Here is a 27,641-nt window from a genome sequence, read left to right as displayed (position 1 = left end):
CTCTCACAATATAAGTTTAAAAAAACCCAACACACCACCAAAGGAGTGGGGACAAAGTAAGAGATGAGCAAGTGTTGTAAACAAGAGTCACAGCTGACCCCTACTTAGTTGTTAGCAAGCAGTGTTTGGTATGCATGTGTCAAGGCCAAGGCAAATCTTAAAGGAAGGTTAAGGAGGCAGATAAGGCAGTGTGGCTTAATGGACTCTTTCAAGAAGCTTTTCCTGTGCACAAGAGGTAAGTAAGAGAAAGCAGTTAAGGAAAAAGTTGACTGGACCTCAAAAATGTGAATGTTGGTGTGACCATGACAAGATTTTAATTCTGTACAGTGCTTTGAGACTGTGTGCTGTGAGTGCTAAGTAACAGGTGTTTTGAAGTACAAATTCTTTGTTTTGAAGGCTTTCCATGTACCATTTTAACTATTAGTTGACCACTTGATTTCATTCCCATTTTTGTCAAGCAGTTGTTAGGAATGTAGGGCTGGAAGGGACCGCAAAAACTCATCTAGTCTAGCTGCTTACACTGAGGCAAGACCAAGTCTACCTAGACCATCCCTGAAAAAAAACTGTCTTACCTGTTCTTAACTTCCAAAGATGGCTACTCCACAACCTCCGTTGGTAACCTAGTCCAGTAGTTAACTAACCTTACTGTTAGTTTTTCCGACAGCCAATCTAAATGTCCCTTGCTGTAGATTAAGCCTATTATTTCTTGTCCTATCTTCAGAGGACATGGAGAACAATTGAGCACAGTCCTCTTTGTAACAGCCTTTAACATATTTGAAGATTACCAGGTTCCCCCTCATGCTTCTTTCCTCATAGGTTACATTTTCCAAATCTTTCATCGTATTTGTTGAACTCTCTCCAATTTGGCCACATCTATCCTAAAGTGCGCTGCGCAAATCTGGACACAGTACTCTAGCTGAGGCCTCACCAGTACTGTGTACAGTAGAACAATTACCTTCCATGTCTTGCATGTGACACTCCTGTTAATACACCCCAGAATGATAGTAGCCTTTTTAGCAACTGCATCACATTGACTTGTATTCAGTTTGTGATCCACTATAACTAAGGCTACATTTTAGTAAAGGGTATTTTTAGTAAAAGTCATGGACAGGTCACGGGCAGTAAACATAAATTCACGGCCCAAAACTATATCCCTGACTAAATCTTGCGGGGAGGGCGGGGGATGGCCGGCTCAGGGATGTAATGGGTGCTCAGGCTGGGGGGGTGGCCCTAGAGCACTGCAGGTGCTGGGGGTGGGGGGTGCAGGCAGCAGCATGTGGCCCAGGACCCCGCTAGTGCTGGTGGGGGAGGGGGTTGGCAGGGTCGCCAGGCTCCCTACCTGGCTCTGCACTTCCCCAGAAGTGGCACCATCCCCCTAGCTCAGCTCCTAGACAGAGGTGTGGCCAGGCAGCTCTCTGCACTGCCTCTGCCCAGGAAGCTGGGTTTGCAGCTCCCGTTGGCTGGGAACCATGGCCAATGGGAGCTGCGGGGCAGTGCCTACAGGCAGAAGCAGTGTGCAGCGTTGCCCAGCCAGGAGGCTTCCTCTGCCTAGGAACTGAGTGAGGTGGATGTTGCTGCTTCCAGGGAGCCCCCCAGGTGAGTGCTGCCCAGAGCCCACCTCACCCCGTCCCGTGCCCCTGCCCCCTCCCATGCCCAAACTCTGCTGTTGGGGGAAAGGGGTGTGGCGGCCCAAGACTGCCCCAACAGTGGCTGGTGCGACTGGTGCAGGGGCTGCCTGAGCTGCTCCTGGGCCAGGCACACCAGCCACTGCAGAAGTCACGGAATCTGTGACTTCCATGACAAACTCGCTGCCTTAACTATAATCCCCAAATATTTTTCAACAGTACTACTGCCTAGCCAATTATCCCCCATTTTGTAGATGTCCTTTTAATTTTTCTTTCCTAAGTGCAGTAATTCATATTTGTCATTACTGAATTTCATCTGGATGATTTCAGACCAATTCTCCAATTTATCAAGGTTATTTTAATTCTAATCCTGTCCTATCCTCTAAAGTGCTACAACCCCAGCTCGATGTCATCTGCATGTTTTATAAACATCTCTTCCACTCCATTACCCAAGTCATTAATGAAAATAGTGACTAGTTCCAGGCCCAGGACAGAGCCCTGTGGGACCCCACTAGGTTTGTCATCCTATTGTTAACTACTCCCTTGAGTACAGTCTTTCAACCGCTTGTACACGCACTTTTGAGTAGTCACATCTAGATCACATTTCCCTAATTTGTGTATGAGACTATCAGGTGGGACTATCAAAAGCCTTACTAATATCAAGACAAGCACTTCTGTAGCATCCCACTATCCCCTACGTTGCCCTGTCAAAGAAGGAAACTAGGTGAGTTTGGCATGATTTGTTCTTGACAAATCCATCTTGGCTATTTACTTATTACCCTACTATCATTTAGACCATTGTTCCTCAACTGCCAGCACATGGGTTAGATCTGGCCCAGGAGAGCATTCCCATTTGGCCCTCTGCCAGTCACCAGCTGTTCCTTCCTGCCTCCCGGGAAGCAGCAGCCACTCAGAGCTGCGCAGGAAGCAGCAGAGCTCTCCCCCTTCCTTCTGGAGCCTACCCTGCTCTCACAGGGAGGGAGAGTGGAGAAGTCATCCCTGATTGGAGGAGGGATCAGAAAGAGCCCTGCAGCTCAGAGTGGCCCCTCCTACCCCTCACCTCCTGGAAGCATAGCTGTCTCCTCTGCTTCTCCTCCTCCCTCCTTGTAATACCTTGCCTGGGAAGAGGGAGTGGGGTGAAGAACCACTGGAGCTGTTTCCACCCCAACCTGAAAGAGAGAGGGGAACCACACTGCACCCTCTCCTGGCCTGGGAGAGGTTGGTGAAGAACCCCAGGGGCCCCTGGACGATCAAGATACAAAAGGAGCACTTAAAGACGGTAAAGTCATCATGGAGAAACTAAATGGATTCTTTGTTTCAGTCTTCATGGCTGAGGAGGTTAGGGAGATTACCAAACCTGAGCCGTCTTTTGTAGGTGACAAATCTGAGGATTTGTCACAGATTGAAGTGTCACTAGAGGATGTTTTAGAATTAATTGATAAACTAAACGGTAACAAGTCACCGGGACCAGATGGCATTTACCCAAGAGTTCTGAAAGAACTCAAATGTGAAATTGCAGAACTATTAACTATGGTTTGTAACCTGTCCTTTAAATCAGCTTCTGTACCCAATAACGGGAAGATAGCTAATGTAACGCCAACATTTAGAAAGGGCTCTAGAGGTGATCCCAGCAATTACAGACTGGTAAGTCTAACGTCAGTACCGGGCAAATTTGTTGAAACAATAGTAAAAAATAAAATTGTCAGACACATAGAAGAACATAAATTGTTGGGCAAAAGTCAACATGGTTTCTGTAAAGGGAGATCATGTCTTACTAATCTATTAGAGTTCTTTGAAGGGGTCAACAAACATGTGGACAAGGAGGATCCAGTGAACATAGTGTACTTAGATTTCCAGAAAGCCTTTGACAAGGTCCCTCACCAAAAGCTCTTATGTAAATTAAGTTGTCATTGGATAAGAGGGAAGATCCTTTCTTGGATTGAGAACTGGTTAAAAGACAGGGAACAAAGGGTAGGAATAAATGGTACATTTTCAGAATGGAGAGGGGTACTAGTGGTTTTCCCCAAGGGTCAGTCCTAGGACCAATCCTATTCAACTTATTCATAAATGATCTGGAGAAAGGGGTAAACAGTGAGGTGGCAAAGTTTGCAGATGATACGAAACTGCTCAAGATAGTGAAGACCAAAGCAGACTATGAAGAACTTCAAAAGGATCTCACAAAACTAAGTGATTGAGCAACAAAATGGCAAATGAAATTTAATGTGGATAAATGTAAAGTAATGCATATTAGAAAAAATAACCCCAACTATACATACACTATGATGGGGGCTATTTAGCTACAACTAATCAGGAAAGAGATATTGGAGTCACTGTGGCTAGTTCTCTGAAGACGTCCACGCAGTTAGCAGTGGCAGTCAAAAAAGCAAACAGGATGTTAGGAATAATTAAAAAAGGGACAGAGAATAAGACAGAAAATATCTTATTGCCCTTACATAAATCCATGGTACGCCCACATCTTGAATACTGCGTACAGATGTAGTCTCCTCATCTCAAAAAAGATATACTGGCATTAGAAAAGGTTCAGAGAAGGGCAACTAAAATGATTAGGGGTTTGGAACGGGTCCCATATGAGGAGAGATTAAAGAGGCTAGAACTTTTCAGTTTGGAAAAGAGGAGACTAAGGGGCGATATGATAGAGGTATATAAAATCATGAGTGGTGTGGAGAAGGTGAATAAGGAAAAGTTATTTACTTGTTCCTACAATGTAAGAACTAGGGGCCACCAAATGAAATTAATGGGCAGCAGGTTTAAAACAAATAAAAGGAAGTTCTTCTTCACACAGCGCACAGTCAACCTGTGGAACTCCTTGCCTGATGAGGTTGTGAAGGCTAGGACTATAACAAGGTTTAAAAGTGAACTGAATACATTCCTGGACGTTAAGTCCATTAATGGCTATTCGCCAGGACGGGTAAGGAATGGTGTCCCTAGCCTGTTTGTCAGAGGGTGGAGATGGATGGCAGGAGAGAGATCACTTGATAATTACTTGTTAGGTTCACTCCCTCTGGGGCACCTGGCACTGGCCACTGTCAGTAGACAGGATACTGGGCTGGATGGACCTTTGGTCTGACCCAGTATGGCCGTTCTTATGTTCAATAGGAGCAGAGGTGAGGCTGGGGCGTGGGGAGCACAGCTGAGGAGTGGGTTGGGCAGATTGGGGGGCTAGAGGGCAGAACAGTTGGGGGAGGTCAGGTGTGGGGGCATAGGCATAGTTTGGCTTCTATAGTTGAGGAGGCAGCTCCAGTCAGGCCAACGGGACTGCATGTGGGGTGGGGGATAAATTCTGCACCTGCCTAAGGCTTTCAGTTAGTGGAGTAATGCTCCCACAACCCTCCAAACTACACTCATAGGGCTAGGTATGTGCAAATCGCTTTCCCGTCTCGTTATCATCATGCCATGTATTTAATGTAAAATTGTTTCATTTACACATATTGGTGCTAGATTATGTTGATAACACTTTGACTTATAGTGGTACTCCTTTTTAATCAGGCACTTAATCAGCTACTTTTGCAAAGATTGGTAATTCAAGTGCTTTAGTTAGTTAACTTGATTGCATGCTGTGTAGTACTTTTTGGGGGGCAGGAAATTGCAAGCATTAAAATTTCAGGCAATAAGAAAGGGGAATTATATTTCTTGTGAGTTTATCGTCTCATTTTAATTTCAGGGGGACGTGTGTGTGTGTGTGTGCTTGAGTGTGAGTGCACTGTCTCTTTACGAAAGCACTCACACTCAGGAGCCTGCAGGTGTGTTCAGACACAAGCAGTTGCTGGCAGCTTCGGGACCCAGAGAAGCAGCAGCACAGACACATTCCCCCGTCCCATCAGTGGGGGCTCAGGGGAGACCAGGTACATAGGCAGGGGGAAGGGGACACCCCATCAGCCTCCCCCACCCTCCCTGCACAACAGACAGGAGGACGCTCCCAGTCTGGAGCAGCATGGCCAGGGGTGACTCCAGGGAGGACTGGAGGGGAGTGAAACAGGAGCAGCAGCAGCTGCACAGGGCAGTGGAATGGGGGGGGGGGGGGCACCCCTGCTCCAGAGGAGCAACCTTGCTGGTCATCCAACAACTACCTCTCTGCAACTTGGGTCCCTCCACCCTCTCCAGACGCTGCTGCTTGCCTGCCTGCTGCTTCCCCCAGCCCAGCTGGCTCTTGGCACACCAGGCGGAAATCAGGCAAACCCTGCACATGGTACCCTCTTTGGCAGGCCGCCCTGGGCTTCCACCTGGACCGCCCACCCCAAAGGCTGATCTTGGACCTATAGAAAAGAGGCATCAATGTATCTCTTATTTTGTATCTCTTAGGGTGACAAAAAATTAAGTGCTTTTATCCATTATATAACGGGTTTCCTCGTTGTCCTTGGAACTATTCCACTTCTGACCTTACCAGAGAAAGCAAGTCCTGTATTTAAAGGCTCTATTCCTGTCCTTCCCAGCTCACTCTGGGCTAGCTGAGGAACACCAGCTCCTCCTCTTTTGCCTATGTTTAAGGGAACAATGTGGATGTGATGTTGCATGCTACATGATTTTATGAAAATATGCTGAGAAGTGTGAATATAATGTAACTAAAATATGCTTCATGCAAAAGGTCTCTTGTAAGGTATCATTGCAAAGCTTATAATCTACTGAGTGTGTTCATCCTATTTGTATGAATGTAGCACTCTTGTATCTGAAACTAGAAATATGAAATAGAACTCCGAGGGCCTATTGTAATTATGCAAAGTGTGGGCTATTAATGGTGGTTTGGAATCTTGATGGCTCCCATCAGCCAGGACAATTGACTGTGGATGGCTCTGTTTGCAGGCAGGCCTTCCTGTGAGTCAGGCTGGGAAGAATGAAGGCTTAGGGTCTCACAGGAAATATGACCATGTCACCTGGTACTGAAATCCATCTTTAGGGGAAAGGATTGTGCCCGTACAAGGAAGGTGTCCAGTCTGTGAAAGAAACTTATTGAAACATCTCTGAGGGTGAGATTTTATCTGTATTCAGTTTTATTATTGTATTAGGCTTAGACTTGCATATTTAATTTAATTTTACTTGGTAATTCACTTTGTTCTGTCTGTTTCCACTTGGAACCACTTAAATTGTACTTTCTGTATTTAATAAAATCACTTTTTACTTATTATTTAACCCAGAGTATGTATTAATACCGGGGTGGGAGTGGGGGGAGGGAGGGGCAAACAGCTGTGCAAAGCTCTCTATCAGTGTTATAGAGGGTAAACAATTTATGAGTTTACCCTGTATAAGCTTTATACAGGGTAAAACTGATCTATTTGGGGTTTGGACCCCATTGGGAGTTGGGCATCTGAGTGTTAAAGACAGGAACACTTCTTAAGCTGCTTTCAGTTTAAGCCTACAGCTGTTAGGGGACATGGTTCAGACCTGGGGCTAGGTTTACAGCAGGCTAGCAGGTCTGGCTCAAACCAGCCAGAACACTGAAGTCCCAAGCTGCCAGGGGAAGAAAGGAGGGACAGTAGTAGTTTTGGCACATCAGTTGGCAGCCCCCAGGGGGTTTCTGTGATCCAACCCATCACAGTGGGATTCTAGGGGTGTAATCTACACACCACGCTGCAGGGGCCAGGATGATGGAATGGAATCTATGGGCCCTCAGACATACAGCGAGTCCCAGGACTAGACTGACCGATAAGTGATAAATATGTAGGACCAGTAGCTGTTTCCTAGTAGCTGCTGTGTAAGACATACAACTAGTATTCAGGGAGATGAAAAGCAAGAGTTTAAATGAAACGTATATAATAAATGTAACTGAAAAGTGAAATACTTCTAATGTAGGTTTCCATATCAATCAACACTAGGTCTAAACTGACAAACTGGATCCTAAACAAGAGAGGTCTCATACTATCAGAAATTAGGGCTTGAAGGGACCTTGAAGTTATCCAGTCCAGCCCCCCCAACTCCTGAGGCAGAACCAAGTAACTCTAAACCATCCTTGACAGGTGTTTGTCAAACCTGTTCTTAAAAAAACTCCAATCCTCTAGTCCCTCACCATAATTATCTCATTTCTTTTCACCATCTTAGCTTGTGAGAAGAAAATGGAGCATCTAAAAATGAGCAACAGTTACAAAGAAATAAGCACTCATGGTGGTAAAGTGGAAAACAATATTCCTGAGGGTAAATTTTGCAGATGTTAGTGGCTGTTTCTTAAATCTTCCATTCTAACATCTGGGTTGGAAACGTTCAACAGTCAGATGATACATTTCCTCATTGTAGGCATTGGAGAAAAGAATGTATTAATTTATGAAACTGCCTCTGATTTTGGTTCCTGAGCTGTGATTATAGCAAAATAGAAGGGGCAGGAGGAAGAGCAATTTCTGAAAATTAGAGGGTTGTTTCTCAAAGGAAACATCTGCAATTAGCCCTTATTGTGAAAAGGCTTTCTAAGTACCACAGCAGCCTCCAGGATCCATACAAAGATGACTCTTCTGCACCCTACATGGTTTAGCTACCTTCTTGCTCTTGTGCATTTCCATTCACACGTTCCTACACTCTCATCTTTCCCTCTCTTTCCAATCTAGTTGAGTGCAGAGCTTCACTAAGGCCTCCTGTGGTTGAGGACTCCTTCATGGCTTGGTTTCATTGGAGCCATGTAACCTGGGAGGCAGCAGGAGACCAGAGCTCCTGGAAACTATACATTCTTAAGGAAGAAGCCCATGTTTGTTCCACCAAGGAATGAATTCCGCAGGTTTCTTTGTATGAAGGGTAGGGAAAGCAGCTCTATAATTACAAGACATACACTTTATACCTACCATGAAAAAAATATATATTCAAACTATACATGCAGTTGTAGGGAACATACCAGGGGCCTCACTTCAGTTTAATCACACAGTAACAAAGCTTCCCTGCTTCGCTCTTGCATTCTGCTTGAATACAGATGTTTTTAGACTCTACAGCCTATCATTTGCACAGATAAATGGAAGGATTACATTTCTTTTCAATCTGAAACAGTACAAAGTGATTGAGAAATATTCTAAAATCCTCCTTACTTCTGCTACGAAAACCACCAAGTCCTCTGTTATGAAAAAAAGGCTGATTTCTGATGGTGACTGACAGTGTGACCATGATCCATTATTCCCTGTAATTGTATCATGGGGAATTTTACTTGTTTTTCAAACCATTTGGCTACAGTAAGAAGCTGCTGCTCCTGGAATGCACGTCCAATAAACTGAAGCCCAACTGGCAAACCTTTCTCTGAAAGTGCTGTAGGAACAGTTATGGCTGGCAGCCCTGGGGGGGAAAAAGCAAAATTATTAAAACATCACATGTGCAGGATTTGCTATTACACATATTGCTAGAATTATTACAAACGAGACTCCTAGGAAAAATAACCAAAACAAATGCATGTAAGCTTTTAAGGCTTGTCTCTTTGCATTTTAGCAGTACAACCAAGATTATATTACTCCTGGGGGAATTCTGCACCATTGCACACATGCAGAATTCATGTTCCCCACAGATTCTCCACCCCCACAGAAAATACATTCTGCCAGAGAGGCACTGCAGTTGCACCTTTCACCCACCAGGTGCTTGTGGTGCCAGAGAGTGGGCAGCCGGCTCACCAGCTGGAACAGCCAGTCAGACAGGAATGGGGCAGAGGTTGCGGTCCTCACAACATGCCTGTGGGGCCCAGGTGAGAAGGCATGGGATATGGGGGGGTTGGGGGTGGACACAGCGGGGCTGCTGGGGGATCACAGACTGGGATGGTGGCACAGGAACTACCAGGGTGACAGCATTGCACCAGGGTTGAAGGGGGGGGTGCAGGGCCACATGGGGACAGGGGCAGATGTGTTGGACTGAAGAGAGGCTGGGGGGGTCAGCCAGGCTCCCTGTAGGGGGAGGCTACTCAATTCCCAAACAATTCCTCCCCTCCCCCGCCCCGAAATACCACCTGTTCCATACTTCTCCCACCACACTCAACAATCCTCTAGGTTCACTCCCAGGCTTCTTTCCAGAAATTACATCCCTCTCCCTCAGCTCCTCCATTACCTCTGATTCCCCCAAACCTTTGCACTGCTTGAGGGGTGTGGGAAATAGGTTTCTGTACTGTAGTTTAAATGAATTACTACTCAAAGTTCTGTATTAATATGCCTAGTAAGGAATCTATTTATAAAAAAAGTTTCCTGAATCTCTGTCTGTGTTGTTACAGATATACTTGCCAACAGGTATTTTGAAATAAATTACCAAAATAATTGGGCATGATTATATTGTGTTATTTTAACAAATAAAATATGCAGAATTTTAAAATTGTGTGCCAAATTTTTAATGTTTTGGTGCAGAATCCTCCAGAAGTAATTATATACTTAAATTCTTGCACATTTAATGAATGAACTCACTTCACACTGCTACCATCTTATGGTCAATATAAGCTTTGCTACTCAGAGAAACAAGCTGACACCTTGGTTCAGACAGTTGCTTTCTATACAGAGGTCCTATAGAAAGAGGGCAGCTGGCTGGAGAGAATGGATACTAAATTGAAGACTGGCTGGGAAATATGCTAAGGAGATGCACTTCTCTCTCTACTTACCTGCCATGTTTGCAGCCTGTGTAAAAATATCATCCTGTGCACTGCGGGTTCTGTTGTCTTCTTTGATAAACTCCACATATGGTATTGTATCACTTAGAGTGGTGGGAGTGAGCAAAACATCAATACCACTATGGAAAACATTCACAAAGTCTTTGGCAATGAGTCGTCTCACTTTTTGGGCCTTGATAAAATAATTCTCATAATTCCTAGGAACAAAGAGTCACTGGTGTTAGAAGTTAAGTTTAAGACCATCAATAATTTAAATTGCTAAGTGGCTACTGGGGGAAAAAAAAACAAGCCCAGTGTTCCCTTTGGGTTGAAGGGCTGCACCACAAGTACTTAGGGTTTCAACAGAGAACAAGATCAGTCATCAAAGCAGCATGGTTGCAGATGAACTAATGGCACTAAAGCATATTCTTAAAGATGAGCCATGAAACAGATCTGGGAAGAGACCTGGGGCAAACACCACTGAAGAGAGTGGAGAGGGAATATAAATGAAGGAAAATACAAGCCAAGTGGACGGTAGGCTCAAATCAAGATAGTATTTTATGACCCAGTCTTTTTCTGCAACCTTATTGTTTACTTATCTACTGAACTTCATTGCATGATGGAAGTGATGTCTGGAAAAAAATGACTTGTCTTATAGTTGTGATTTATCAATCATTTAGGGACTATCTAGCAAGGCACTTAAGCACATGAACAGTCCCACTTGACTTCACAGGGACTACCCACATGCTTAAAGTTATATGTTTCAGGTGTGTGCTTTGCTACTGGTCCTTCTTATTGATATTATAGAGAAGCACACCAGGTCTTTGTCTAAAATTCCCTCATTTACTTTATGTAAGCAGCAGTTTAGACTGAAGGAGGCTATGAATTAATCTGTTTTTCCGCATATCTGAAGCAGAAAAACTGACAATTTTATATTTCATTCCTACATCACATGCAGCATTACCCTGAGTTTAAGGATTTAATGTCAAGTTTAGAGGTTCAGTTTCAAAAGAATTTATTAGTCAAAAATAACTGGTACTGTAAACATTTTATGGGTAATTAGCAAATGTATTGTAAGTCAAGGGTAAATAACTAAATGCCAGTGTCTGCTGATAAAACAATCCAAATTATCCAGTACATAACTGTCAGCTGATCACTCTGAAGATCTGATTTGCTGAAGAGTTGTACTGAAAACAAAGTTGAATGTGTCTTAACTTTTCAAGAGAACCTGGTACTTATTCTTCCAAAGTGATTGTAAAGATCAAGATATCATGGATCTCCGACAGCAAATCCATTGTATTATGGAAAATGGCTCTTTCTGGGGTTATTTATGAAACCCCACCTACCAGACTAAGGAAAAGGTTAGTTGCAGAATAAAAATATTCAAGACTCATGTAAGACTAAAGAGTCTTTAACCAGTTTTCCTGGTTTACATTTTTTTACCTTAACTACTTTTAAAGAATTTATAGGAGAAGAGACCGAGTAGATACATTTTAGACTTCACTGACGATATATGCAAGCATGCATAATTTCAAGCATCAATCTAGTTATTTTATGGATTTTACATCTTAAAGAAAATATTTTGTAATTTGAATATAGCAACATGGCTCTCCTGCAATCTATTATGATAATGTTATTTTAACCCTAAATTCTGTTCTTGATGATTCATTTACTGTGGATTGTTGCAAAGTGCTGAGACTCCCCCCTGCTTAGTTCTTGTAGAAATCACTCCTGTTTTCCTTCACCAAAACTGACCCACACAGGTTGTCAAGCATTCACCCTACATTTATGATAGATGGCTCAGGCAGATGTCATCAGAGAACACTAAATTGAAGATGCTTAGCAATAATATTGACAGTTCAGAGGGGCTGGCTGCTCATATGCTGACATCCCTGTCGTGAAGACACCCAGCTTTTATTAGCTCTAAGAGCTTAAAGTAGCAGGAATATTCTTGTGTTTGCTCAGTGTCACAGTTTAGGGCAATTGCACCTGCATCTCCCCTCAGTGGTTCAGCAAAGGTACCCATTCTCAGATTCCAGCTCCCCAATGGTCGCCTTTCTGGGTGGAGACCCATGTTTCTCTCCCTATTTCCAGGCTGCACAGTTTTTTGCCTTCACTGTGTATTTCCCAGCAAAGACAATCTGCCTAAGCAGACTTGCTTGCTTTCTCTTCAGAGACTGATAACAGAGGGATTGCTACAGATATAAGGTACCAAACAGTTCTTTCTGTGCAAGCCTATTGTATTCTTAAGGTAAAAAGCACTATAGAGAAAACATACACTCTTGTTAATAAGCTTACCAGGAACTCCCACCCCAACATGGATTCTGACACGGTAAGTCCTTCAGAGGACCCTAGGGGAGTCCTTGTGATTCCCAGTTCATGACAGCTTTGAGGATTCCCAGTTCATGACTTCTTCAGCTCAGAACAAACATACTTATAACAGGTTCAGTTCACGGGTCTTTGATTTGAAGTTTCCAGATACAGGTAATTAGCATACAATGGGTCCCATTCCTGGGGGCTACCTTCAAAAAGCTCAGAGGGAAGAATTTGCATTCCCCTGACCCCCAGGGTATTTCCTCAAAAATCCACTTCAAGTCTTTTTGGGACTATATGTGTGAAGTTACTAATACCTTCCAGAGATTGTATTAATCTTGTGTTCCTGCTTAAACAGTTCCACACTATCTCACAATAGTACATAAACACTTTTAATACAATGAATTCCAAAAGATGTTAAATTTAATTCAATAAAGTTTATTTTAATTGATACGGTTCAGTCAGGATATGGCAGGAGATTGTTAGTCTGCAACACTCAGTTTTCTTAAAATAATTATGACACCCTGTGTCAGTTGTTTTGTGGCAACGTGGAAATCCTCATTGTTTGGAATCTTAACAGGGTGGAGGCAGAGAAAGTGGCATTCTCCAATTATAGTCATAAATGAAGACAGACTGAGATTGAGTGGAAATTAAAAGTATGTTCATTCTGAGTTCACATACCAGTTCATCCAGCTGAACTGCATAAACATAAGGTTCCTCACAAAAATAAATGTGTTTACTTGATCACACCAGTACAATTTTATTTTCTCTGTAGACTCAAGCAAAGAGGTGGGGAAGGTGAGAGAGATATATAAACTAAGTGCCACATCATCTGGCTTTCCATGAGAGGCATCAGTAGAACATAATAAATGTTTCTATACCTGGAGAACTTTAGCAAGATTAAATCGGCTTGATGCTGATGGCCACAGAACATTTAAATATAGAATAGTTAGGGCTCTATTCTGATTTCACTGACAAACATCACAGACTACGTTTTTGCATAGCTTTATCCAAATGTGCCAATAGGCTACTCAAGATGCAAATCACACAACGTGTTGTTCTACCTTCCTAAATTCAAAAGGCTTCCAGTTAAGAGTAAAGGAAAGCATTCTTTTTAGCCATTAATAATGGTTTGCTACATATTATACACTTAAACCAATATAAATAGATATTGCCTTAGCAACAAAGAATTTGTTCAACATAAGTAATTTCATCATAGCTGCTTAACAAATAAGTCATTAATATGGTACATTTGAGCTTTAAAATATGATGAACTTACTGTTTTAACAAAAAGTAGTTTCCGGACAGAATTCTTCCTCTTACAACATCATTAAACCCTTCCCGTCGAGTTGCAGCATACATGACTTCTGTGGACTTGTCCATACTGGAACGGTGTCCTAAAAATAAACCACCAGTGAACTGGAAACAAATCCTGAAGGCCCATGAAAACTATTAAACAATATAAATTATTGACCTTCACAATGACATACTATGTCAAGTGCACTAGATGTTAACATGCTATTTTTGCACACAAAAACGAAAAACTTAAGCTAAATATTAAATGAATTCTGGACTCATACTGCAGCTATACATTTGGGGTCTCTAGAAGTGAAATATTTCCATTTATCTGTACTGAGAACTACAATGGAGCGTGCTACAATATGAACACTCCTGCCTCTGAGCTTCGGTCTGACATGGAAGGTAGAGAGAACTCTTATCCCTCACGACATGAATGTGTAGAAGTATTTCAGTAACACTGATAGCTCACCCTTCAGTTTATTTTGAGTAGAGACTAAAAACTGATCTGAACAATGCATACATCCTTTGTGCTGCACAGTACACTCCTCAAAGAACACAGCTGAGAACATTTCTCTCAGACTAAAAACTTGCTTGGCGAAATGAAAAGCAACAACTTATTTACAAGGGGTCGGATCCTAAGCTCTCTGTATTCAATGAGATTCAGTGGAATGAATTCAATAAACTTCGGATCAGGCCCTAATCTTCCCATAACTTAAAGAACACCCAAACTTCAGACAATCAGCACTGGCGTAAGCAGTGAAATTCTGCTGATTTCAATTAAGCTGCACTTGCTTAAGAGTTTGGCCAATCACTTAATTCTGTGAGGTAGGGACAGGTACACAGAGAGGATTGAGTCTAAATCAAAGTCTTTTTATGTATTGGGTTTTTGGGGATAGCTACAATATCTCAAAACCCCAGAATGTGAGCATTAGTTAAATAGAAAACAGAATCCAAAAAGGTCACATACTATAAACAACATTATAATGGTGGCTTTGTGACAAAAAGAAAGAAGAGGGGGTAAAAAAAATCACAGGAAAAGCATAGTTAAAAGGGGGAGAAAAGCACCATGTGTCCTTCAATAGCCAGGTGCAATGGGGATGTTTAAGGAAGTTATTACACCTAATTCAAATTACTATCTGGTAAAAACTTAGATATAATACTAATCTTTTGATAGTCCTGGCTTATTTTAATGCATGGAGAGTGACTGACTTCAGAAATTAGCTGCATTTTTATTTTTCACTCACCAGCACCACACATACCATAATCAAGTGATACACTCATTAGACAAGCTAAAATGGCAAACCATTAAGACAACAACCCATCTTGGTCAAGTCACAAAATACAATCATGAAAAAGATCTTTTAAGTCTATCTGGTTCATTTCCCAGATAATTCAGGACTATTCCCTTGTTTACATTAATTAGGCTGCCCTTTTTTTTTTTTTTTTTGGCCAGGCCTGTCTTTGGATGTATCCAGTGATGGGATTTTTTACTCAAGTGCTTCTAAATTCTAAATATTTTAATGCACAGTATCTCACCCAATAAGATGGCAAAACATTAATGTATATATTGAGCACTTTATGCTTTTAATAATTCACAGTTTCTGAAAACAAATTATTTTCATCTTTTCGCCACAAGCAGAAAGCCAGTGCAAGTTTCATGATCGCTTGGGATATCTCCTAACATTCAACCATGAAATGCAGGTAACCATGTATGTTAAATCACCACAGTGCACACACCTATGACAGGCATCTTTATGCCACTTAATGATCAACAAAGTGAATGTTACTTTATATTATATGTAATATAGCCCTTTTTCCTTTGAAAACTTAAACTTACCATATTCTAGTCCATCAAACCTGGCCATATTTGATGCTACTTCTGATGTGCACAGCACATGATAGCATACAACTGAATAACGTGTGTGGGGTAGACTCACTTCAATCACCTTGGCACCTGCATTCTCAAAGAGGTCAGCAGCTTTAGACCAAAGTGCCAGAGTTTCACTAGATAATCCTGGTGCATGGTATTCCTTAGTGGAGAACAAAAGTTAGGAAATGAATTCTATGCATAAGCATCTTCACAAATAATTTTACACGAGTTTACTTTCAATGGTTCTTAATTATCGGTTGACAGTAAGCAAGCCAAACTATGTAATATGCTATTAGATGCAAATACTGTTTAAAAAAAAAATGCAGCGATGAGCACTAGTTTAAGTATTTATTAGACTTATGTTTTTGCTGACTGTTAGGATATTAAATCATATTAAGTTCATAAGTTTCATAGATTTTTAATGCCAGAAGGGACCATCATAGAATCATAGAATATCAGGGTTGGAAGGGACCCCAGAAGGTCATCTAGTCCAACCCCCTGCTCAAAGCAGGACCAATTCCCAGTTAAATCATCCCAGCCAGGGCTTTGTCAAGCCTGACCTTAAAAACCTCTAAGGAAGGAGGTTATCACGATTATCTAGTCTGAACACATGCATAATGCAGGTCATAACATTTCACTATGCACTTCTTGCTTCAATTCTATAATTTCTGGATAGAAAGCTGCCCACCTGTCAGTCTATTAACTAGGACTGTGCAGTTCATGGACAGCACATTGTTGGATCATATTAAAGAAGTTCTGTATTAAAATCACAAATGAGTTTGATTCCCCAGAGTTTAAATTCCAGGGTATTACTAATTAAGAGGTCTCTTGGTTTTTGGTACTGTTTCTCTCCCTCTGTGTGTGAAACTTGCAAGCTGCTAATTGTGTTAGTACATTCTAAGACAGAGTCTATTCTCAAAGCAATTCACAGAGAGAGAGACTCAAAGCAATACTCTAACAACAGAAACAGCACCCAGAGACTTTCATGCCCTTTTGTTGTATTAACAATTGTGATTAAAATAGAGATAGAGGATGTATGTGGATGGATGCTTGGTGTGGATAATAACTGAATGATCAGGGAGGTGCCAGCCTAAGAATCCAGTGTCCATCGGCTGAAGAAGGCGTCAAGTGTAAATAACCAGAGGACCCCCCGGAGGGCAGACTGGAATCCACCCAACAGCCTCAAGAATGGGAGAACCAAAGAACAAGATAACATCTTGGAGCCGTCAGGAATGTGCCATCTGCTGATTGATTCAGCAACAGCATGATGAAGCAATTCCCATAGACTGGCATAGGAAGAAATTCCTATAAAAACAGCTCTAAAAAGTGAGAATTTTGGGGTCTGATTCTGCAAACCAACTTCCAGGAGCATCAGATAAGCATCTGACAAGGCCCTGCTCCCTCCTCATGTCCAGGCCACCTGGCCAGTGGCTTGGCATGAGCAACTCTAAGGCTGGTTTCAGAGTAACAGCCGTGTTAGTCTGTATTCGCAAAAAGAAAAGGAGTACTTGTGGCACCTTAGAGACTAACCAATTTATTAGAGCATAAGCTTTCGTGAGCTACAGCTCACTTCCTCAGATGCAGGTAACTATGATAACAACCTTGCAGAACGTGTGTGTGTGTGTGTGTGTATAAATATGAGATTGAATGGAATGTTATAACTATAACTAACTGCTTACTATGATTCTTTCTGTATTCACAGTAAATGTGGTATTTTGCCTTTTTCCCTTTAATAAGATCCTGCTGGTTTTTATTTTATTGGTATAACAACATCTTAAATTTTAAGCCACGATACCAGACCCATTATGAATGTTAACTGAGCAGAAACAATGGCCAAAGCACACCAGTGGCAAGTGTCATACCTAGGTCAAAACACAGCACTAAAAAAAAAAAAGTCTCATAATATGAGAGTTGGTGACAAGCCTCACTTTGTGTATACTCTTAGGGTTTGTCTACATGGAAATAGCCCAGAATAGCTATTCCACAGTAGTTCACTGCGTAGACACTCTTATTCCGCATTAAAAGTGCCTTTTTGCTGTTTATTGAATAGCATACGCTTCCTAACCATATTAACCTAAACAGCAAAAGGCACTATTAGTGAGGAATAAGACTGTCTATGCAGTGAGCTACTGTGGAATAGCTATTGCACTTTACATTTATATCCTAGTTTATTCTCCATTAACTTTCCCATGAAGACAAGCCCATACCAAGGAGACAAGGACAGCCAGCCTGATTAGCCTAAGTTTAGTTGAATATCCACTTTTGTAGACAGTGTCAGTTCAGTGTCAAAATATGGGACCAATCCTGCAGACTTGACCATAGTACTAACAGAGTTGCTTATATAAAAAAAATCCACACTACTGTAAAAGGGGCACTACTGTCAGGAGATCACTTATTAAAAAAGTCCTTATTTGTTACCACCACCATTTTGGATTACTAAAATTGAAATATTTACCATATAATTTACAAATTACTGTACATGCTCTTTTTGCATTTCAATCAAATTGGACAATGAAAATAGACTGTTCAGTGATATTTTTGTTTGATTAAATGTTCTGGTTCACCTGTATTAGCACAACGCTTGGATTGCAATTAGTGAAGGGATGTTTAAATCCAACTGTTATCCCCTTATCTCACAGAAGGAAACACATTCATAAAAGGTTTTTTTTGGCCTATTAATAGAAAGATAAAAACCTAAATTTTTTCCCTCCAACACCTGATCCCTAATTAGAACTCTTTCCCTGCTATTCCCTTCTTTGCCCAGCACAATAAATCTTTTTAAACAGTATTTTGTATTAATACAGTGCCTTTCAACCCAGGATCTCAAAAGCACTCCACAAACATTTATTAAGTCTTAACATCCCTGTGAGGTGAGTATTATGCCCATTTTACACTCAGGCTATGTCTACACTATGAGCTAGGGATGTGATTCTCCTACTCGCATACATGTACTCCCGGTAGCTCGATGAGAGCTTAGCACGAGTATAAACAGCAGTGTAGCCACAGTAGCACCGGCAGCAGCAGAAAAGCCATAGCTGAGCTATGCCGAGTACGTGCCCCCTGGGTTTCAAGTGGCACGACTCTGCAATGCCTCCACTGCATGTGCTACCACGACTACACTGATCTTTATACTCGGGCGAGCTATGATATGTGTACACAAGCTGAGGATGCACACCCCTAGCTTGTAGTGTAGACATAGCCTCAGGCACTAAGAAAAAGAGTGATTTGTTTGAGGTCAAACAGGCAGCTGGTGAAAGAGCCAGTAATAAAGCCCAGGAACTCAGGCTCCCAGTCTCCTCTTATAAAACTTCTAGACAACATTCCCTCCAAAGACTGGACAGAACTCTACAGAGAGAGTCAATGCCCTATAAAGGCCTGAAGAGGTTGACACCGAGCAATGAGATACACACACTTTCACTCCCATGCTGTCTCCGCAGATCCAAATCATTGCAGACTCAGGGAGCAGGATATATAGGTTTTTACTCTGGTATGAATTTTTTTTCCAGTGATAAAGTTGAAAATGCTACCTTTGGTATTCCTATACAGAGCTTGCTGGCATCTGTAAAACAGGTTAGTTCAAATGACTTAAAGGGGTCCTGCACAGTAGTAGAGTCTTTAGGATCATGCCCTGCAAGCACACCTGAAAGATGAAAAAGAGCTCATGACATACAGAAAAAGTAATACAGTGGATTCTTGAATTCAAAAGGTTTTGAGACAAACTGTATACAAAGACATATGCACTAGTAAATACCCAATACAATTGCTGCATCGTCCACACATCTGGTTAAAATTCCTGGTACATCCATGGAGTTCACTAGTGGAATGAGACCATGACGAGAAATCAGTCCATAGGTTGGCTTTAAACCTACTACTCCACAGTGAGCCGCTGGGTTTCTGGTGGACCCTCCTGTATCTGATCCTAAAGCCCTACAGTTTAAATAGAACCATCATTAATAGAATTGAATACTTCAAAAAGACATCCAAATTTTATCTGTTCTTAAAGAGGTACAGTTTTAAATTTATCAGAGGGGTAGCCGTGTTAGTCTGGATCAGTAAAAACGGCAAAGAGTCTATAAGTTGCCACAGCACTAACAGACGTATTGAAGCATAAGCTTTCGTGGGTGAATACCCACTTCGTCAGATGCACGAAAGCTTATGCTTCAATACGTCTGTTAGCTTATAATGTGCCACAGGATTCTTTGACGCTTTTAAATGGAATTTTTTTTATATACAAATATGAGAACAATTTAAAGTGCTCCCATTTATTCTAGCCCTTTCTTTACTATTTAGTATGAAGCAGCAGCAGTTTTCAGTTTACAAAGACATGCTGATAAAATACGCCCTTCACATCTAACAACAAGGCTGGTTCATCAAGGAATATTACTTTTTTCGTGTTTTCTAAGATTGAGGCTGTGCATTGTGATTTCCCTTCTATACCAAAACTGCACCTGCTATACCAGGGGAAGGCAGACTATGGGCCATGGGCTGGATCCGGCCCGTCAAGGTTTTCAATCCGGCCCGTGGGATTGCCAGCCATGTGGCGCAGTGGGGCTAAGGCAGGCTCCCTGCCTGCCCTGGCCCTGCTCCCAGAAGCGGCCGGCACCACGTCTCAGCAGCCCCTGGGGGGAAAGAGGGCGGGCAAAGGGTTCCGTGCGCTGCCCTTGCCTGCAGGCACCAGCCCCTGCAGCTCCCATTGGCTGGGAATGGGGAACCGCGGCCAATGGAAGCTTCGGGGGTGGTACCCACAGGTGAGGACAGGGTGTGGCGGAGCTGCCTGCCCCACTCCACCACCAGGAGCCACTGCCGGACGTGCTGGTGACTTCTGGGAGCGGTGTGAAGCCAGGGCAGGCAGGGAGCCTGCCTTAGCCCCACTGTGTGCTGCTGCCACCCTGGAGCTGCTCGAGGTAAGCGGCGCCAGGCTGGAGCCCACACTTTGAACCCTTCCTGCATCCCGCACCCCAACCCCTTGCCCTGAGCCCCTTCCTGCACCCCAACCCCTTGCCCTGAGCCCCTTCCTGTACACCACATCCCCTCCAACACACAATTTCCCCACCCAGATGTGGCCCTCGGGCCAAAAAGTTTGCCTATCCCTGTGCTACACTCAACATTTTTAGTAAAGCTGGTTGCAATTTTGATTGAGCCTCTGAGGGGTGAATGTCTGGGCTCGGAATGAAATGATTTAAACGTACCTATATGTAATCACTTTTAATTTGTGTTACGCATTTCAGTATCTCTGTGTTCTTCATGGTACAACTAATTCTTCAACACCAATGCAAATAATCCTACAGTTTCAAACAAAAACATTACCTTCCCTTCCCCAGGCACTACACTATAAACTAGGTTACTGAAAGATTCAAAAAATCAAATTAAATTTTGAGGAAAAGTGCACAAGTCATTATGAAGCATTTAATTAACAGTTCTAAAAAGGCTCTTACGCAAAGCATGTGAAAGAAGACACTGCAGCAGCGCTACCTCCTGAGCTTCCTCCTGTTATCAACCAATTGGAGTCTTCCTTCTCAGGATGGGAGTTCTGCACACATTTGTCTCTGTACTGCCTTGAATAACTCCAGGGGTTTCTAACTGGTCCAAATATTCCATCTGTGCTTCCAGATCTGGTGTGAGAAATTCAGATTGAAATATAGTTGTCTGTATTTATCCTGTTATAGACTTCACATTATTAATACAATGTTTTTCTTCCAATTCCACCTTTTACTCCTGGCCCTTCAGGCAAATCGGATTGTGACATGGAAAGGCTGATATAGATTTACTTGTGAAGCTGACCCCAATACTGTTTTAAAAGAGTTGCAGGAAATCATAAAAACCTATAGTTATAACTTCACTCCTTCCTTCTGCAGAGCAGACTGAGGGCTAAATTCTCCCTAGTGTAAATTAAAGTATAACTCCACTGAAGTCAGGGGATTCACACCATGTAAGCATCAGGCAAACCAAGTTATAAGTCTGCTTTGAAACGAAGGTCTTCAAGCCTGAGATACAGTAAACTACCAAAATTGGGTATGAGAAAACCACACAAGATTACCTCTTGAAGTAGTATGTCAGAAGAAAGTGCCACACCATGATGGCAGTGTAGACTGTTCTGTAGAAAGCATAGCTCTTTTTGGAACAAAAGAAGGTTTCCAAGACAAGGCACACTGTGTGCAGAGGCAATGTGATAATTCTCATGCTTAATTCAGTTACTAAGAAAAAAAGAAGCCACCTTGAAAGAAAATACTACTCAATTAATCCCCTCAAACCCATCCTACCATGCACAGCTGCTACAGTGTCTGGCCCTCTTTTCTTTAAATCATACCACAATGAACACACACCCTAATAGGATAGGTTTCAGAGTAACAGCCGTGTTAGTCTGTATTCGCAAAAAGAAAATGAGTACAGCTCACTTCATCGGATGCAGCATAAGTTTTCGTGAGCTACAGCTCACTTCATCGGATGCATACTGTATTTTCCACAGTACGCATCCAATGAAGTGAGCTGTAGCTCACGAAAGCTTATGCTCAAATAAATTGGTTAGTCTCTAAGGTGCCACAAGTACTCCTTTTCTTTTTCCTAATAGGATAAATATTCAGTGAGAAGTTCACAGACAGTCATCATATTCCATTAGTCATCCCTGGGGAGTAAATATTTACCACCATATAACAAACATGCATAAACGCAGCAGTTTAGGATTAGCGATGAATCATAGTAGACACTGTAGTTATATTACTATGCAATGATATTAAATATTTAACATAACTTACCCCATTGCAAATTCATCTAGGTTTGTTTTTCCTAGAAGCACAGCCCCCTGATCCAATAACTTCTGAACTACCGTAGCATTGTAAGGTGGAATATAACCTTAAAAAAAAAATCAGATTGGTTAAAAAATTGTCTGATACCACCTGGAGGACTTTCAATAACTACTCCTCCAAATGTTTCAAAGTAATCATCTCTGCATGGCAACTGTCATTGTGCAGTGCTACCAAGTTTCTTTGTGACAGTAGCAGTGATAATCAAAATTCATTGATAACAAACAAGGAATAAGTATTAACTAGCACTTTTATTATTTCCTAGAGTCGTCTTCTCCTGAGACTGAGCGAATCGTACAGTTAATTCAGACCTTGTTCACATGGAGAGGAGAACCAGGCCAGTTACAAGAGCACATAAACAGGGTGATTGCAGCCAGAGTTCTAACAGTTTCTCTGACCAATACTGATGCAGCTATCTTTTTCTGAGAAGTATGTTAGAGCAGTGGTGGGCAACCTGCGGCCTGTCAGGGTAATCCGCTGGCAGGCCACCAGACCATTTGTTTACATTTGCACAGCCGCCTGCAGCTCCCAGTGGCCGGGAATGGCGAACCACGGCCACGCAAATGTAAACAAATGGTCTGGCAGCCTGCCAGCAGCTTGCCCTGACGGGCCGCATGAGGCCCACAGGTTGCCCACCATTGTGTTAGAGCCTATATCAGAGTTTCACCCTCAAGACTCTCACCCACACTATCCCTATCAATCACAACTGCTTTGGTGGCATGCAGAGGAAATGGTAATTTTAGATAACTTGACCCTTGCTGTTCAATGGATATAGTCAATTTTTCCCCTTTCATTGTTACAACACAATAACACAAATCGAAATAAATTAGTAGGATTTTCCCCCCCAATTTTTTCAGTTTGTTTACCTTGTGTATTTGTCAGCACTTTTTTGTATCATCAGTTTCGCTCTTTACCCTCATTAGTTAATGTTCCCTGTTTGTGGTGGTCTATTACACAGCTACATGAGAGAGAATTTTTTTCCAAATAGGAAAATAATAGTGCTTTTATTAATAAAACATATTACAATGCTATGAACATCTTAATGGAACTGCTAAGTGAAACAATGAGCTATGGGTATGCAAAAAAAAAAGAGCAGCTTTTTATAAAACAAAAAATTATAAAAGAATTATGAACTGATGACTCACATCAATATGAAAGACAACTGTTAAGCTCAAGAACTAGGACCAAGTCTCTAAGAACACAACAAAAATTGTGTTTGCATTTTTGTATGTAGAAAGACAATTTAACAAACAGAAACAAAAAAAACAGTATGCATCCAATGAAGTGAGCTGTAGCTCATGAAAGCTTATGCTCAAATAAATTGGTTAGTCTCTAAGGTGCCACAAGTACTCCTTTTTTTTTTTGGAAAAAAAAAACACTGACTACTCTCCAGTAACAGAGTAAAATGTAACCTGTTGATAGAATAGTTACATTTTAATGTATTGATTATAGTTAATATTGCATTGTTTCATTTATTTACGTTGTTACAATATTAATAGTTTTTAAATATATGACTGCAAAAGCCACAAAAGTTTGGCAGATGGAGATAAGGGAAGTTTAGTGCCTGAAAGTACTTGAATTCATTTTTTTGAAAATGACTAGGTTTTAAGTAGGTTGCGCTGCTTTAGAGAAAAGGACTAGAGCTTCAAAATGGTGTTTGCTTTGCCTACAACGCATTACTTTACCTTTCAGCATGTTTGATGCACATGTTGTTTCAATACCAGCTGTGTTGAAGTTGTCTTTTACTGCAACAGGAATTCCATCTAAATCCCCCAGTATCTGACCTGCGTTACGAATTGGTACAAGGACAACAGAGTAAAATCTAAGTAGTAAAACACACTGTCTATGTTGCTCAGCAATGACATTTTATTATACTCTTCAGCTTCACTTTTAAGTGGAAGTAGGAGTTGTACTCAAATGCTTTTAAGTTATATTTTCACTCAAGGTCTTTTGTTTTCAACTCTAACATTAAGGACTTTGCTCAGGCCAGATTTAGTTCCATACTGCATATTCTCTGCAACTCAGAAAGTGGCTTCCAAACTAGGTAAATTATTCCAAAAGATGCTTACCACCTCAGCTGCGGCCATACAATTCTTATTTCATCCTTAGACAGCTACTTAAATCTACTCCATTTCCAAGCCAGGAGTCCTAGATTCTGCCTTCTGATGCACAGCAATTGTGCTCGGAATTAGTAGTTGGACAAAGAGTCTTTCACAGCTGACTATTAGTTATCCAGAGAAGAATCTCAAAGGGGATAAATGCCTTGAAGCTGAAGTATCTTAAATGGCATTTTGCTGAAGCAGTGGGATGGTAGGAACTGTTAGTTAGACAGAAGAGCAGATCTACCAGGTTGAAATTCTTCTCCTCCTGCCCCTGTTCATCTTTTGTAAATGGTGATGACCTCAAGTGCAATCAGTATATGTCCACAGAGCCCTTAGTCTCAATAGGCCCCATCGTTGTTCACTACAAGCAAATCAAATGAACAGTAGACCTCACTTTCTTTTTTTAAAGTTACTGAGTCTAACAAAAGGTTCCATCCACTACAGTCAAAAAAATTTATGGAAGAACAGCAATTAAATACAAATCTAGGGTAACTTACCTCTCCTATATCGCTCCTCTGATTCTTCAGCCTGTTTTAATGCTGTCTCTTCTGCTATAGTAATGTAAGCATTAAGAAATTTTGTGGCTTTGATAAAGGAGAGACATCTTTGACAAAGCTCTGTTGGAGTCACTTGGCCTTCTTTCAGTGCTGCAGAGATCTGAAAGGACAGTTTCCATTTTTAAATTGCAAGACCCTAGTTAGAAACATTGGTATGACTTGCAAGAATTATTTCAGTCAAGTTTCTAAAACTAATTCCCTCCCTCCACCCTTGTCATAAATATAAAGGGAAGGGTAAACCCCTTTGAAATCCCTCCTGGCCAGGGGAAAGCTCCTCTCACCTGTAAAGGGTTAAGAAGCTAAAGGTAACCTCACTGGCACCTGACCAAAATGACCAATGAGGAGACAAGATACTTTCAAAAGCTGGGAGGAGGGAGAGAAACAAAGGATCTCTGTCTGTCTGATCCGATGAAGTGAGCTGTAGCTCACGAAAGCTCATGCTCAAATAAATTGGTTAGTCTCTAAGGTGCCACAAGTACTCCTTTTCTTTTTGCGAATACAGACTAACACGGCTGTTACTCTGAAACCTGTCTGTCTGTAGTCTTCTTAGTCGGGGATAGACCAGGAATGGAGTCTTAGAACTTTTAGTAAGTAATCTAGCTAGGTATGTGTTAGATGATGATTTCTTTAAATGGCTGAGAAAAGAATTGTGCTGAATAGAATAACTATTTCTGTCTGTGTATCTTTTTTGTAACTTAAGGTTTTGCCTAGAGGGGTTCTCTATGTTTTTGAATCTAATTACCCTGTAAGATATCTACCATCCTGATTTTACAGGGGGGATTTCTTCATTTCTATTTACTTCTATTTTTATTAAAAGTCTTCTTGTAAGAAACTGAATGCTTTTTCATTGTTCTCAGATCCAAGGGTTTGGGTCTGTGGTCACCTATGCAAATTGGTGAGGCTTTTTATCCAAAATTTCCCAGGAAAGGGGGGGTGCAAGTGTTGGGAGGATTATTCATTGTTCTTAAGATCCAAGGGTCTGTAGTCACCTAGGCAAATTGGTGAGGCTTTTTACCAAACCTTGTCCAGGAAGTGGGGTGCAAGGTTTTGGGAAGTATTTTGGGGGGAAGGACGCATCCAAACAGCTCTTCCCCAGTAACCAGTATTAGTTTGGTGGTGGTAGCGGCCAGTCCAAGGACAACGGGTGGAATATTTTGTACCTTGGGGAAGTTTTGACCTAAGCTGGTAAAGATAAGCTTAGGAGGTTTTTCATGCAGGTCCCCACATCTGTACCCTAGAGTTCAGAGTGGGGGAGGAACCTTGACAACCCTTAATTTTGGGGATAAATTTGATACATGTAGTACTTTTATGATGGAATAAAAGCATTAGTTAAGAATGCACTCTGCTAACTTTCACAACTCTTTCAAAACATTTCAGCCTCAACCAGCAATGCCACTGCTATTCTGGTCATGTCCTGAGCAATTTCTAAATACACTGGTAATATGAAACCCAGTCCTTCAAACTTTTATGCATGTGAGGAGTCTCGATCACATCCATCATGTGCACGAGTGTTTATAGGATCAGGCCCATCATTTGTAACTGGTTATTGTGGATGCAAATACAAGTTTTGCAGCATAATTATGATTAAAGATGGTTTTAAACACAGCTACAAATCCCTACTCTGCATAGAGCCTTTGTTAACTTGCTTTTGGCTGGTGAGGAAACTCACCAGCCAAAGCCTTGTTCCAAATAGCACCACTATCTCCCTCTCCATAAGTTAAAACACACACAATCATCCAAACAGAATGAAAACAAGATTTTAACCAGGCTGTATTCAGCTAAGCTGGCCAGACATCCGGATATTAGGAGCTCTGTCTTATATGGGACCCTATAACTCATCCTCCACCTGTCCCGATTTTTCACACTTGCTGTCTGGTCACTAGCTCATGGGCAATGCGCCGCAGCCTAGACACCCCTTGGAGAGGAGACGGCTTCTATTAAGAGCGCTGCTTGCTCTGTGTCCTGCCAACGCCTCCCTCCCTAGCCCCAGCTGGGCCGCAGCGCCCGATGCGGGACTGGGTGTGCACGGGGCTGCGCCAGGGCCACAGCGCGTCTCCTCCTCGCTGCCGGCTGCGCCACTTCTTGCCCTTGCGGGGTTAACACGCTCCGCCGCCCTCTTGGCCTTTGCGGCGCCGCCGCCGCCAGCGAGAGGGTGGGGGAGAAGGGCGGGCGCCTCGCGCGGACACAGCCGGGGCGGGCGCTGCGGGGAAAGTTACACCGTGCACATCGGGTACCCCGATACCACGGCGATAGGCGCGGGCCGGGCTCCGGGCAGTTGCTGTAGGCAAAGCTCGGGGTTCCGCTTCCGCCCCGTCCCCATAGGTGGGAGCCCCCGAGCCGCACGGGGTGGGGGGGGGAGTGTCGGCGCCACGCGCCCGAAGCCCACTCACTTCTCTGAGGGAGACGCGCAACATCCTCTCCGCGCCGCCACTCCCCCGGGCCGGGGACCCCGCACGGCCACGGCTAGGGCGTCAGGCCCTGCTCGGCCGGCCGGGCCTGGGCGCTGCCATCTTGGTATGCACCCCTCAACATGCAG

General features: G+C 42.4%; 1 protein-coding gene across 2 annotated transcripts; it reads right to left on the bottom strand.

Annotated features, from left to right (window-relative positions):
• Positions 1 to 289: 289 nt before the first annotated feature.
• On the bottom strand, positions 290 to 27,641 carry QRSL1 (glutaminyl-tRNA amidotransferase subunit QRSL1). Of its 2 annotated transcripts, none has more exons than XM_073336916.1 (11): positions 27,496 to 27,641; positions 25,046 to 25,205; positions 24,132 to 24,230; positions 22,399 to 22,495; positions 21,082 to 21,258; positions 19,398 to 19,573; positions 19,174 to 19,286; positions 15,614 to 15,806; positions 13,757 to 13,874; positions 10,177 to 10,382; positions 290 to 8,882 (listed from the first exon to the last, which is right to left on the bottom strand). In XM_073336916.1, the coding sequence occupies exons 1-11, from the start codon at positions 27,517 to 27,519 to the stop codon at positions 8,671 to 8,673; spliced, it is 1,575 nt and encodes a 524-aa protein (XP_073193017.1). In that variant the 5' UTR covers positions 27,520 to 27,641; the 3' UTR covers positions 290 to 8,670. The 2 variants fall into 2 exon arrangements, with proteins under 2 accessions (XP_073193017.1, XP_073193019.1); XM_073336918.1 differs by lacking the exons at positions 25,046 to 25,205; positions 27,496 to 27,641 and adding exons at positions 21,684 to 21,840; positions 23,313 to 23,404 and having other exon boundaries at positions 24,132 to 24,220.

This window comes from Lepidochelys kempii, chromosome 3 (assembly GCF_965140265.1).
Source record: "Lepidochelys kempii isolate rLepKem1 chromosome 3, rLepKem1.hap2, whole genome shotgun sequence".
In the NCBI taxonomy this organism is placed as follows: Eukaryota; Metazoa; Chordata; order Testudines; family Cheloniidae; genus Lepidochelys; species Lepidochelys kempii.
This window is presented reverse-complemented; position numbering and strand designations above follow the sequence as displayed.

Coding starts and splice junctions, on each gene's coding strand:
- QRSL1 (XM_073336916.1), bottom strand. CDS start 27,519: ATGTTGCGCGTCTCCCTCAGAGAA. Junction 22,496..24,131: donor TGCATCAAACATGCTGAAAG/GTAAAGTAATGC, acceptor TTTTTTTTTAAG/GTTATATTCCACCTTACAAT. Junction 13,875..15,613: donor GTTTGATGGACTAGAATATG/GTAAGTTTAAGT, acceptor GTTTATTTTTAG/GACACCGTTCCAGTATGGAC.